The following is a 12,961-nucleotide window of genomic DNA, read 5'->3' on the forward strand; positions in this document are numbered from 1 at the left end:
AAGGGTTTTTGTTGTGCTGTTTTTCCCAATTCAATTTTCTTTAGCTATGTGGACGTAATTTCCATAAAAGCCTTTTGTCATTCTCTAGTTTAGGGGACTTTCGCTAATTTTCTCTGATTCTTATTATACGAGTCCTCCCCAGAAATTCACATCTGGTTATATCAGCTGTGCAAACCACCACATTGCTATTACTTCATGAAGCTGTCCCTCTCCCCAAAGCGTCTAATGCATGTAACAACTGGAGAAGTCTAAGAATTCTATTGCCCATCACGTGGTCCCACTATTGCAAAAGTAATTTAAATGTGCCTTTCCTGGCTGGGTAAACGCTCTTTCAAAATTACCTTTTTCCTTGCTTGTTGATCTTTGGAAGAATGTGCCTTCACATGCTTTCGTAGGGAACTTGGGTCTGTATAGCGTTTGGTGCATCCTGGAATTTGACAGGCATAAGGTTTCTAAATAAGAAAGAAAAAAAGAAACGAACTGTAGTTAAATCATAAAGGTAACTGGGGAAGATTGACTCAGACTACTGACTTCAGAGAATGAACTGTTACCAAGTGACTGAGGTGAAATGCTGGGTAACATTTGTGCCTTTTAATTCGAAAGCCCAGTAAGTTTGCACGAAGGCCAAGAGGAGGGCAAACTTTCAAGAAACCAGGAGACATCTTTAGAGGTTCACTCTTCCCACAAAACCTCTTGCGGCATTTTTGGATGTGGAAATTATTAGTAAGCATCTCTAGTCATACTTACAGTTATGTTCCCCTGAAAACAATCTTTGGTACTGTCAGAAACTAGGAAACACACATTCTTTAAGAGTTGAGGTATAAGGAAGCTGCAGGAAAGTCCAGAAAAGACTGGGAATGTTTCAGAGGAAACCTGATTCAGAAAGAAAGAAGGAGAGAATTAAAAGGGAATATTAGTGGAAGGTGAGTGAGGGACAATAGGTCTTTCAAACAACAGACACATGACAACTCAGCCAGAGGAACATTAATATTATTATAGGGATTACAGGATTAGAGGAGTCCTGGTACTCAGCCTGGGTTATATGCCTGAGCCCTTGGCTGCATGCATTGAAAACACTAGGTTTAGCTCCTTCAAGTCCCCCATGCTCCTCAGAGATGTGAGGTGTGGCACCTAAGGCTGAGTCTAGAATCTTATTAATTTATGGGTCCCTGGTGATTGGTCTGTAATCATTAGGAATGAATGGATAGGAGCATTGCACATCGATTCAAAATGTAGCAGCTATACCTATGGTAATAACAAAATGCTCCCAGGGTTGGAGAGTATGGCTTTTAAGCTATGAAATAAAACAAATCTTTCTGTCTAATCTAAGAACTACACTAAAAAAAAATCACAAGATAAACTGTGTTCATACGTCACAACTTACAGTCCCTCATCTACCCTGGACTCCTGTAGGTGAGACTACCTAGAGTTGTGCCGACATGATTTTATTGTATTGTATTGTATTTTTTTTTTAAGATTTTATTTATTTATTTGACAGAGAGAGATCACAAGTAGGCAGAGAGGCAGGCAGAGAGAGAGGGGGAAGCAGGCTCCCTGCTGAGCAGAGAGCCCCATGCGGGACTTGATCCCAGGACCCTGAGATCATGACCTGAGCTGAAGGCAGAGGCTTAACCCACTGAGGCCCCCAGGTGCCCCGCCAACATGATTTTAAATGTAAGGAGGCAAAAAGGAAGCCTGTCTCTAAAAGAGGATTCTCGCTTGAGGAACCTGCTATGTCATTAACAAAACAGACCAAAACAGACCATCAAATCAAAATAAAAAACCAGGAAAAAAAATTCAGATATTTTTCTCTGTATGTTTTGTTCCTGTTCTCTCGTGCATGCTTGTCATTTTGTGCGCCAACACAGACATGGGTTACATTATTTGCCCTGCTGAAAGCCATCTTTATGATTCGTTTTTATTTTTGCCATTTTTGATTCCAACCACAAGGTGAAGTCATGAATATATGATTTATTTTGACACACCCAATATGAATTCTAAGTGCGATGTATCTGTTCCCTGACTGAATGATAGACTCAATCACCCAAAAGGTCTCGTGGTTTTGTGGGGTGCTGGGCACTGTGTTACGTATGAGAAGTCTGACCATAAACAGTGGATGAACGGGGCTCTCCATATCTCTGGTTTTCCAAACAGTCAGCCAATATGGGTGGAAGCCCCTTGCCCGTCAGTTTCCATTGGGTAAACAACAGTTTTCTTTCCCGAGTTCGCACGATATTCTCACACTGGCCTTCCCGACCCTGCCCTGGCTTTAGGGGAGAACTCGATGATATCTGTGTCGGCAGTCATGCTGTGACCACATAAACTCACATTTCAAGCCCTCTAGGAGATGTGGCATGTAAAAAAACTTTAGGAATATTAACATGTTGTATAAATCAATATCACTATTATTACCACAGTTGCTACTATTTGGGTTGAAAAGACAAGAAATGGGTAATGCGATTTTTGTACTTGATTTTGAGATGTTCTTGGAGATGGTGTGAATACTCACCATTCCTCCCAGGTGGCTTCCCTCTCTCCCCTGCTGCCGGCCCCCTGGGATTCATGTGCCAAGTGAGCAATGTCTGGTGCTGGTCCAAGTGCTACTGGTATACTGGTCATTCTACCTCAGGTTACCGAAGCTTTAAGTGGCCTGCTACCCTTTATCAAACTATAGTTTCCACATGTACTGTAAAGTCATTCCCCCTGTTTCGATTTTAAGATGCTGATAGAGAAATAAGTCAATAACACTTTTCAGGGTTAGAATTATGAACTCCGTAATCCTTGCGGAGCAAATAGTTTTCCAATAAGTAAAGAATCCATTGAGTTGAAGGAAGATGCTTCATCCAAAATTCTGACAGCATTAGCATACGGAGTGCTTAATGAAAGGAAATGGGGGCCTGGATTTAAGTAACACATTCTTCAAGCAGCTACAGTTTGCTTTTTAAGACAAATGTTTAATTTTTACGTGATTTTAAAAGAGTTTACCAATTCATCTAATGCAATAAAAGTTTAAACAGGAGGGCAGGTCTGCACCTTAAAGGAAGGACAATGGTTTTAAAAGATTTAATAGAGCAGTGTTTAAAAAAAAATTAAAAGTAGCTGGGTTTTAAAAGCTACTGCATTGGACCAAATCATGAAATTATTATCTGTGGTAGCTTTCCTCAAAAGTTTTAAAAAGTGATTAAAAAAAAAAATCCAAAACGATTTCAGAAAATGCTTGTAGTCTGATTAGCTAAAATTAGCTCCGAGTGAAGAAGGGTACTGTGGAGCCATAACACTTCGGCTCACAATAGTTCTTTCAAACTACAGATAACTAGCTAGAGTAGAGGCAATTTCTCAAGACAATCTTGTCTCGTGAATGTTCATTCTTCCATGATAAAGTTTAATGACAAATTGGAAAATTTATTAGATTCTACCAAGACAGTTTTAGACATACAACATAGGGCATTTTAACATAATTTATTCTCTTTCCTATTTCTACCTTTTAAAAAATCCTGCTATTCACCAAATTTATTCATTTCATATTCTATTCTGTTGGTCCTAAAATCACTGAATTTATTTCAGCTAGAGCAGAAAGGGGCTCTCCTCTGCCCATAGTGCTCTAATTATATTCTAGCTATTTACTAGGCAAACCATCACATTTATGGATATTAGGAGATAATTCTGTTTAAAAAGGTTATGTGACATATAGCTAAAATGACTTCTATCAATATGACTAATAGAGACTAATATAAAATTTAATAAATATGTCAACTATAACATCAGAAGAATCTTAAATATGTATGAGAAGGTGTGTAGAAATAACGGTATCTTTTCAAAATTCAAATTCTGGTGTAGTTTAATAATAGACATCAGAATGTTAACACTGAAAAAGTACTGTCATGAATACATTATTTGCAAGAACGTGGGGTGAGAGATCTGTGGTGTGTATAATACATTTATCCTGATGGCTTTGTTAAGTGGAGAGAAAGTGCACACTGCCTACCGGGCATCGAGGAAGGAAAATGGCCTCAAAACTCTAGAAATGCAGAGGAGGATGATCAACAGGACAGAAAACAGAAGAGTCTCAGGAAAGGAACAAAATGTTACTGCACGAAGAGAGTTAAGGTGCAACGGTGAAAACCAGTCGTTCTCACACGGGTTATGTCTGGCTGTGCGGTTGTTAACGCACGAGAGGCATAATGAAGCTGAATCCTGGGGAGGGATCCGCGGATTCTTTTCAGATTGCCTGAAGGTGAAAATGCCAGGTGGTTTCTAAAGCAAAAAGCCAGATTCATACTCAGTAACCGTGCCAGCCTCAAAGTTCTTATGTCAGAAAGAAAAGAACCAGGGTAAGGGCTGGGGTGGCTGGGCGGTGGCAGGTAGTAAAACCAACAAAAACCAAACCACTTCTTATTTCAAGCTAGCGTAAAGTATCTATTCATGCATGTCCTGGTATTTAAATACTTATTTTCATGCCCAGTCCCTGGTAGAGGTTCTCTGTCCTCCAGTCTCCTATGTGCCCCATGGCCCATCTCTGCTTTGTACACAGAGGTCACCGAGGAACCTCTTGGTCTCAGGCAGGTGGGAGATTTCTAATAACTTGTCACTATAGGCCCCTCTGGACATTCCCCAAGTTTCCACTGCTGCCCTTGGCATTGCCTCTCTAACCTGGAGACCGTAAAGCAAGCCCCTCCACTAGCCCACCATCAAATGGGCACTCCCTCACCCCGGGACTTAGGGCTGGAAGTTGGAAAGCTCTTGCCCTTCTTACAGTGTCCAGATGCGTCCTCTGGTGCTTGGCACGGTCGCTGGAGTTACTGAAGGCCTTCTGACAGCCCGGGTGCTGGCAGAGATACGGCTTCTCGCCTGTGTGGCTCCGCAAGTGAATCTTGAGATTCTCAAGCCTGGAAAAGGCCTTCTTGCAACCTTCAAACTGTGGGGGAAAAAAAAAAAAAAGAAAAGAAAGAAAAGAAAAAGAAAACAAGTTTTAGCTGTTGAGAAGGAACTTGAATGTTTGGGTCTGGGGGACGGGGGAAAAAAAATGTCCTTAGCATGTATTTAGTCTAAAATGTAAAAGACAAAACAAAAAAATAAGATGAGATCCAAATAGTAACAAATGTGACTTCTAAAAATACCCATGTATTGATGTGAACTGCATTTTTCCACTAATATACATGCCACTTTCCCTACCAGATCTGGGCCCCAAACTGATTTCTGTGATTACTTGTGTCAGAGAAAATTTGCTGTGAACCATCTGGCTCAGTTAATAAAAATACAGTAATGCGTGTCTTAAAGATTTATTAAAAAATTAACTCACTTTTCCATTTCCAAATTGGACTAAATGGAAGGAACCAGGAAGGAAGAAACTTTTTACAACTAATAAACTAAGAACAACAACAACAAAAAATCGAAGTGATGGACTAGAGGAAAGTGGGCTTCTGAAGACCAAGGGTCCAGGATGCAAAAGGCACGTGTCCATGGGGTCGTCACAACCAGAAACTTCCTGAACTACCACAAGGAGTTTTTCAGCTGTCAAAGAGTGACTCTGTTGGCGTACACACTGATGCCAAACCTAATGAGATAGAAGTTTTTAATGTGCTTTTAAAAAAAGGAACTGGAACAGAATTCATGTGCTGCTGAGAATGTTTTCCAAATGAAGTGATAGTTTCACCTATTTTTGTTTTTCTAAGGAATGTTGTTACCTCATTCATGAAAAGAGGAATTGAAAATGAGAGACCGGAGGTTTCAAGAAATGCTGTATTGGTTGGTCAATAGTATTTATTGATGGGACTCTTTATATATGTCTTGTGGGTAAAATACCAGCAACTATATTAGAGGCTCACAATGATTCCAATCCTAGAAGTGACAATCTAATACAGAAAATGTGTTACAGAAAGCCTGTGCATGAGTTAAAATATGAGATGGACATTTATCCTAGGACTCTCTCTTTTTGGTAGTAAGCCCTAGAATACTGATATCACTTGGATAGTTTTCATCCCATTTGAGTTCCCACTGCAAAGAAATTTGGGAATATGGAAACGGAGTTAAAAACAAGAAAAAAAAAAAAACCTCACTTCTTAGGGAGGAATGTGGGGGGCAGAGGGGAGAATAAAATAGAAGGAAAGAAGGTAAATTCAAGATGGTTTCCATTCAAAATCAGCAATGTTATTCACCCTTACTACAAGACATTTGATAACATCCCTCGGTTCTCTCACTTACTACGACAGATGGCAGAGGACAGAGTGCATCGTTGGTGAAGGGACGGTCCAGAGCTGGCCAGGTTTAGGGAACGGATGGACCAAGGAGAAAGAATAACCAACCGTGTCATAACGCCATCTATTTAAGTCATCCAGATTTCACATGCTGGAGTATTTTAAGAAATTTATGAAAGTTGCACTTATTTTTGATTGAGAGTTATACATGTTTTGCAGACATATGTTGGTTTATTTCAATTTTGATATTTTGCTTAAAATAATTTTGGTGTTTTCCTGATTTCTGTTTCACATAAAAATAAATTTAGCCTGAACAGAAGATGATTGCTGACAAAGCCACTACTTTTTCAACCCAGTGAAAGGCATATAATGATATACTGCTCAAGGGAGAGAGGAGTTAAGTGGCTTGTTTCTGCAGGTTTTTGAGGGGGTCTCAAATCTGAGAAGAAAGGGGCTCACTGTCAACCCCCAATTCATGACTAAGAAGCCTCTGCCGACCAAACCCCTGGTTTTAAGGTTCTTGGGAAGGACTCCTGGGAGCGAACTGCCGGAGCTCGGCTGATTTGACTTAGAGTCTCCTGGTGGATCACACTTAGGTCTGAAATGAGCTTGTGGTTTCAGCCCCCTTAAGCCCGTAGTCTGGCTCCTAGCAAGGCTCTTTGGTAGGACGGATGTCGGGCTGGGGCCAACTCTAGGGTACAGACCCAGACCTGAGGAGGTCCCAGCCTCTCTTCTCTTGTACAAGTCATCCCAGGTGCTGGTCAGAGAGAAGGCTGCATTGTGTAGGTACCAACACGGGAGAGGAGACCCACTTATGAGGTTTCTGTGAGTGCCACACAACCAAGACCCCCAGATCTGCCACAGAAGGACTAGAGGGACACGCACATCCTCGAACAAATTGAACCCATCCACTTGATCAGACATAAATTGGAAGGAAGACTCTCCTGTTCAGCGTCTACATAAGTGTCCAGTAAAATGTACAGTTCAAGTCAATTAATTGCTTTCATTACTATTAGCAGAAACAGTGATCAAAGACCAAAAGGCTTGCTGCAACACATCGAAATGAGTGGAAAGTGAATTACATCTCAGAACATCCTGACTGTTTTTCAAGAGCAAAGATGGGAGGAAAACATGAGCTCCCAGACTGAAAAAGACAACCAAAAGATTATCTGTAAAAATCACAAAAATCCAGTGGATGTCACAGGTCTCCTCTGCAGCGGAGAAGGCTGGAAGGTGACAGGGTCTGTAGGGCTCGCACCTGCCCAGTTGTCAGGGGCAGAGACTAAGAGTGAAGGGGTTTGACCCCACTGGGTTGTACAAATAAAAGCAAGAGAAAGGCAATTTCTTGGACTCAGGGGCTCATAATATATACCACCCAGTCACTCTTGTTGGAGAAATTCACCTGAAACCAAGAATCCCAAACCAGCAAAGTCAGCCACTGAGGAACTGACACAGGGCTGCCTGGGGGGTCTTGCACCCAACACCTCTGGGCGGTCTGGAGAGCACCACACCTGACTGAACTCGCCACACTGACAATTCTGCTGACAATTCTGTGAGAAGAGGAAGGAGGTGCTATTCATTTTTCTAATGGTGTCTGGATGAAACTTGAAAGCAAACAATTGTGTAATGAATCATTATCATTCATTACGAGAAGAACCCTGTAATTCAACACAAGAATTTCCTTTCCCTCAGGGCAATTTTACCCCTAGATTTATAAATTCAGTTAAATGCAAATGCATTAAAAATAAACGAACATTGAGATAGAAGTATAAAAGACTGTTACAAAATACCCCCAAACCGGCTGCTTTGGGCGTCTGGGCAAATGGATGCTTTTTTCTGTATTAATGTTTTTTTCATGTTTTCCAGATCTTTAATGAGTGAGTTCCACCTTGCAAATGAACATCTAAAACCTAGGAAAACAAGAACCACAGAAAGAGCATTTCCTTGGGTTTAGCCAAAGGCTTTCTCATGAGGTTCCTACCGTGTAAGGTCCATCCTGAGATCTAAAGTCCAAACTGTCACCTGACTCTCTGTGCCACAGTCACCAACCTGGCCTTAAACAATACTAGACCAACAGGCTCTTCTCAGGTGGTCTCCTTCCCCGACTGGCTGTAGACCCACACACCAAGGACCAATAGAAGTAGACCACCAGGCCCAGGTTGCCTGTGGTTCAAACACAGGTCATATGGAAAGAGACAAGAGAAAAACAAACTCTCGGACTGTAAGGGGACAGCGGAGGGAGGAAACACAGAATGGCAAAGAAAGACAAATACAGGACAGTAATGTGGGAGGGGGTGATGGTGGAGGGTGATGGTGGATGGTCCGATGTAGGCTAGTAATTTCACGTAAACAACATGGGTGCTTTTGGTCCCCAGCAGGTATGCGGTAAGCCCCGAGCGTGGCCACTATGTGTGTTAGGCACTGGGAGCAGCACAAAGAATGACACTCAAGCTTTCCTCAGGCGGAGACGGACCCAAGGTCAGGTGTATGGTGGGCCAGCGTCCATACTGATGCGGCGGGAGCAGGGCTTCTCAAAGAGGCACTGCGGGAGCCAGCAGCATCCCAGGACCCTGGGCATCTGTCGGGTATACAAACCCCTGGTCCCTCCCAGAAGAACAGAGTGGAACACTGTTCTGGGTGCCGACTAGCCCACCGGGAGATTCACATGTTATATCCGTGAAAGCCATTCATGTTGTAGCCACTGTTGATTTCCTCCGGAGAACTCTCCTGACATGGGTAAAGTGTCCTGCGGGATTCACCCACTTCTGTTTGCTGCAAGAGCTACGTGAACGAGCAGCAGCGCTGGCTCGAAAAGGATCGTCTCCCGATGCGGGCCGGGGCTGAGGGAGGGACATCTCCATTCACGCAGCGCATGGCACAATGTTTCCGCCAGTCTCGCACTCGAGAGTCTGGAACATTCCTTACTTTGTAACTGGCCACCCGGCAGAGACGGTTCTGAAAGAGCCATTGCCCACAGGCTCCCTCAGTGGCCTCCTGACCAGCAAAACACCCCACGTTTCTAGAGCCCAGTACATTCCCCTGCAGAGAAAAAGCACAGAAGGGGAGCCCTAGCTTTTCATTTGTACATTTCGGCAACTTTACAGAACACACAAGAACAATGCATGAAATTTTAAGTGACAGAACTTCAAATCTCGGGGAGGGGGGCGGTTTAGAAATGCTGCATTACGCGAGGCCTCACTCTGAGAATGATCTCTAACTCCCAGGCTGTTTGCAAGTAACAAACTTTAATTAAAAAGTATAAATTGCCTCAAACCCAGAGAACCTTAGCTTACACCATTTTGCTAATTTAGGAGATTACTTCATATTTAAAGGATCACAACCGGACTGTAATCACCATGCATATATACTGGCTTGATTACAGATTGTTGACATTAAGTGGTATTAAGATGACCTTTGAAATATTACTTTCCCTTTCTATTAGAGGCTTTTGTGTAAGGTTCTGAAAATGAAAGGCTCATTAGACACCATTAAAATAGGATTTATTCCATATGTGTAACCAATAATCAAGTAGAATATTACTTCCCTCCCCTAATCAGCTACTTAATGTACCGAAAAGCACACTTGGTGCTCAAAGTAGTAGTAACAGCAAACCTTTCCTGATCAGGTTTCTGTACCATCACTAATGTCAACAAAACCCAAACGGAAAGGAGTCTAGGATGCTGGACAGGCTTTTTTAAAAATATACATTTGATTTCAATTAAGCCTCAGTGTTTATGACCCTTGGAGGTATACACTTTTACAATTTCATTGGTCAAGACCAATTAATCCCATTATTGTGGCCATGGGTGCAGTTCCCCAGCCGCTTGGGGAATGGACTGGTGAATTATAGGGGGCTGATATCTTCTGCTTATGGCTCAAAGACAACGGGAGACGCACACGGGTGGAAAGATTGGCAGATATTTCCAAGGTGTGGCTACAGTCAAGGTGACTTCCACAATAAGACCAAGAGTTCAGGCCCACTTGAATCACGGTATTTCCTGCCAGAAGTGTAAATGAGGGAGACGGCCAGGAGCTGAGGACCGGGGCCACCTCGCACACCTCAGAGGAGGTGAGAAATCTGCCTCGAGGTGTCAGCTGAGCTTTCCACGTTTCCTTCTGAGGCAGTGCTCCCAGCTTGAGGTAGCACGGGTCCCCCCAAGTCACCCGGGCGTCTTGTTAAAATGCAGATTCTGATTCAATAGGTGTGGAGGGAGGCCCGAGGTAGTGCATTCCTAACGGCCTCCGAGGTGACACTTCCAAAAATGTTGAGTCTTCAAAAATTATCCTTTGAGAAATAAAGTTCTAGGGATCATTAAACTACCCTGAGGTTGATAAGACACAATTTAACAGGATTTTGTTTTTAAAGAAGAGAGAAAATAAACAAAAGAACTCGAGCAAGAATACAAGAATGAAGAAAGGGATTGCACTTGATGAACCGAGCTGTGGCAGCTTCATCCTTCAACGTGTGGATGAGTAAAATCTAAATTTAAAATGCTGGCTGGGAAGAGAACAGAAAGTGTTGTCTGGGGGGAAAAAAAAAGCAGAAGAAAAGTTAAAAAAAAAAAAAAAAAGGACAAAGATGCAAAAGAGAAAGCCTGCGGACGCCCCTGGGGCACCTGATTTTGCTTCTCCTCCTGTGACACTGGGACATCCGGCTCGTTCCATCCGGCTCGGGCCACCTGCGGCTTCCGTTCCCAGTGACGTCTTACTAGGACTTCTGCTCGCGTCAAGTTCTTAGTATTTACCACACCGGTTTGTAGAAAGGGTTACATAAAGGGAGAAAAAGAAAAGACTTCCAACGTTTTGAGGCTTTTCAAGAGGATCTGGTTCAGGAATTCAAGACACGGAGTTAGGTTGGAAAGCGTTCCTCTCTGTGTCTCGTTCCGACGCTGAATTTCACGGCGAGGGCCATGAAGAGGCTCCCGCGGGCTCCCACTCTGTGACATTCCTCATGTTTGCAGACTAACCACCTTCTTATCTGAACAACGGACTGACAGAAAAGGGATTTCTGTGTTTCCTTTGGGTTGCTAAAAGGTAATAATATCTGATAATAGTATTTCAAAGGTTCTACCCAAAGGAATAGTGGCCTCGCTGGGATATTATTTCAAGTCTTGGTACAGTTACTCCTGTAAATTTTAAAATTCTTTTAACTTCAGAGAAATCCGTGCAACCCTCCCCCCCCCACCCCGCCAATGGGACGAATTTTCCAAAGATCGCAAATATCTAAATAGATTTGCTCTTGCGTTTCCCACGCTAGCCCTCGGCGTTTCCCAGCCCGGCGTTTCCCAGCCCTGGCTGCCACAGCTCACGCGGAAAAGAGACTGAGACACTCGGGGCTCATGAGTCAGCCTGTCCGTGCACACCACTCATCTGGTGTTTTGAAGTGGGCGATAGTACTCATTTATCCAGATCTTCTGGAACCATTAAAAATTTTGTAGAATTAATATAAAACCCTTTCCGTAATGTTTTCCTAACCCATAATAAAGAAATCCCAGTTACTACATTTTTCCCTGTTATTCTAGTGTACACGATGAATCTATTAAATAGCTCATACATGCAACTTCTTGGCTTGGTGTGCTTTTTGCTTTTGATTAAGAAATCTGTATAAAACAAAGTTTACCGACGTCGGCAGTACGTATGCATTTCTTACCAGCTTAAGGCCATTCGTTGCTTCTCAACATGGAGCGTTACGAGTCGTGGTTGATCTGTAAAAGGGTCCTTACTCCACACGAGGTGGCAAAGTAAATGAGGGTACCACTCAAGAAACAAAACGGAAAAGAGTGTTTTTGAGAAGCCACATGACAATGAAGAGAGAAATATGCTACTTCTGGGCCAACATTTGAACCATATTAAATTTTTATGGAAATTATCAAGTGTCTGGTTTATAACAACTGACACGTGCTGGGGACAAATGGAACGTCATTGTGGGCACTGTATGTACACCCGGAGAGTACGTACCCCACAGTGAAATACTGGCATTTAAGTCAGATCCTATGGCCCTCTCCAGCTAGTCCGCAAATATGAGGTATCATATATTATTCATGATGTGTCAATACAATGCCAGAAAACTATAATCTCAAGCAAATAATTATTCTGTGAGTGGGCAAATAATGAAAAAGGTTGTTTAAACATAACAATAAGTAAGTTGCCCGATTCTGCTGTTACTATTCACATCGATTTCATGCAACCTGCAAATACTTAACCACTCGAGCATGCGTGGCCCAGTGGTTTACCCTCAGAGCTCAGTGGAGGCCGTCTGATCACACGTCACTAGAGCAAATGTATTTAAGGCCTGTAATTGGTCCCACATAAATACACCTAAAAGAAATAAAATTCCTTAATTTTCTTTGTATCTGTGTTTCTGATCACGACATGTCATATATAACTCCGTTATGAGTGTGCCTACGTAAGTGACATACTCTTAGGAACTCTCTGTAAAGGGTACACATAACAGCGACTTGCAGATGTTTTGCTGCTCTCTATTAAAGAAGACAACTGTTCTAATTCCTTCAGTCCTGGTCTATACACCAAGAGACCAAGTCCCTGATCCACAAAGGGACCAGGGAATATAGAGTTTCTTACATATTCAGCATTCGATTAGGCTCTGTGGACCATACAAAAGTAACATCAGGCCGCATCCTACTTTCTCTGCATTCACAGAACATCCTAGGAGACAGACACGGAGCACAGTAAATCTGGAATCTGACCCAGCCCGCTTCACCACCCCTGAATTGTTTTTTATATACTCAAGTGAGAAAGCTGACAGC

At 42.6% G+C, this 12,961-nt stretch overlaps 1 protein-coding gene across 6 annotated transcripts in view; it reads right to left on the bottom strand.

Moving 5' to 3' along the window:
* The window catches only part of GLIS3 (GLIS family zinc finger 3), a 492,256-nt gene that overhangs the window by 91,914 nt on the left and 387,381 nt on the right, over positions 1-12,961 (bottom strand). For all 6 annotated transcript variants that reach the window (XM_032308765.1, XM_032308769.1, XM_032308764.1 and 3 more), the window contains 2 exons: positions 4,754-4,915; positions 342-452 (listed from right to left, as the gene is read on the bottom strand). In XM_032308765.1, the coding sequence (XP_032164656.1) occupies positions 342-452; positions 4,754-4,915 (273 nt within the window). The remainder of the gene's footprint in view (positions 1-341; positions 453-4,753; positions 4,916-12,961) is intronic.

Source organism: Mustela erminea, chromosome 12 (assembly GCF_009829155.1).
Source record: "Mustela erminea isolate mMusErm1 chromosome 12, mMusErm1.Pri, whole genome shotgun sequence".
In the NCBI taxonomy this organism is placed as follows: domain Eukaryota; kingdom Metazoa; phylum Chordata; class Mammalia; order Carnivora; family Mustelidae; genus Mustela; species Mustela erminea.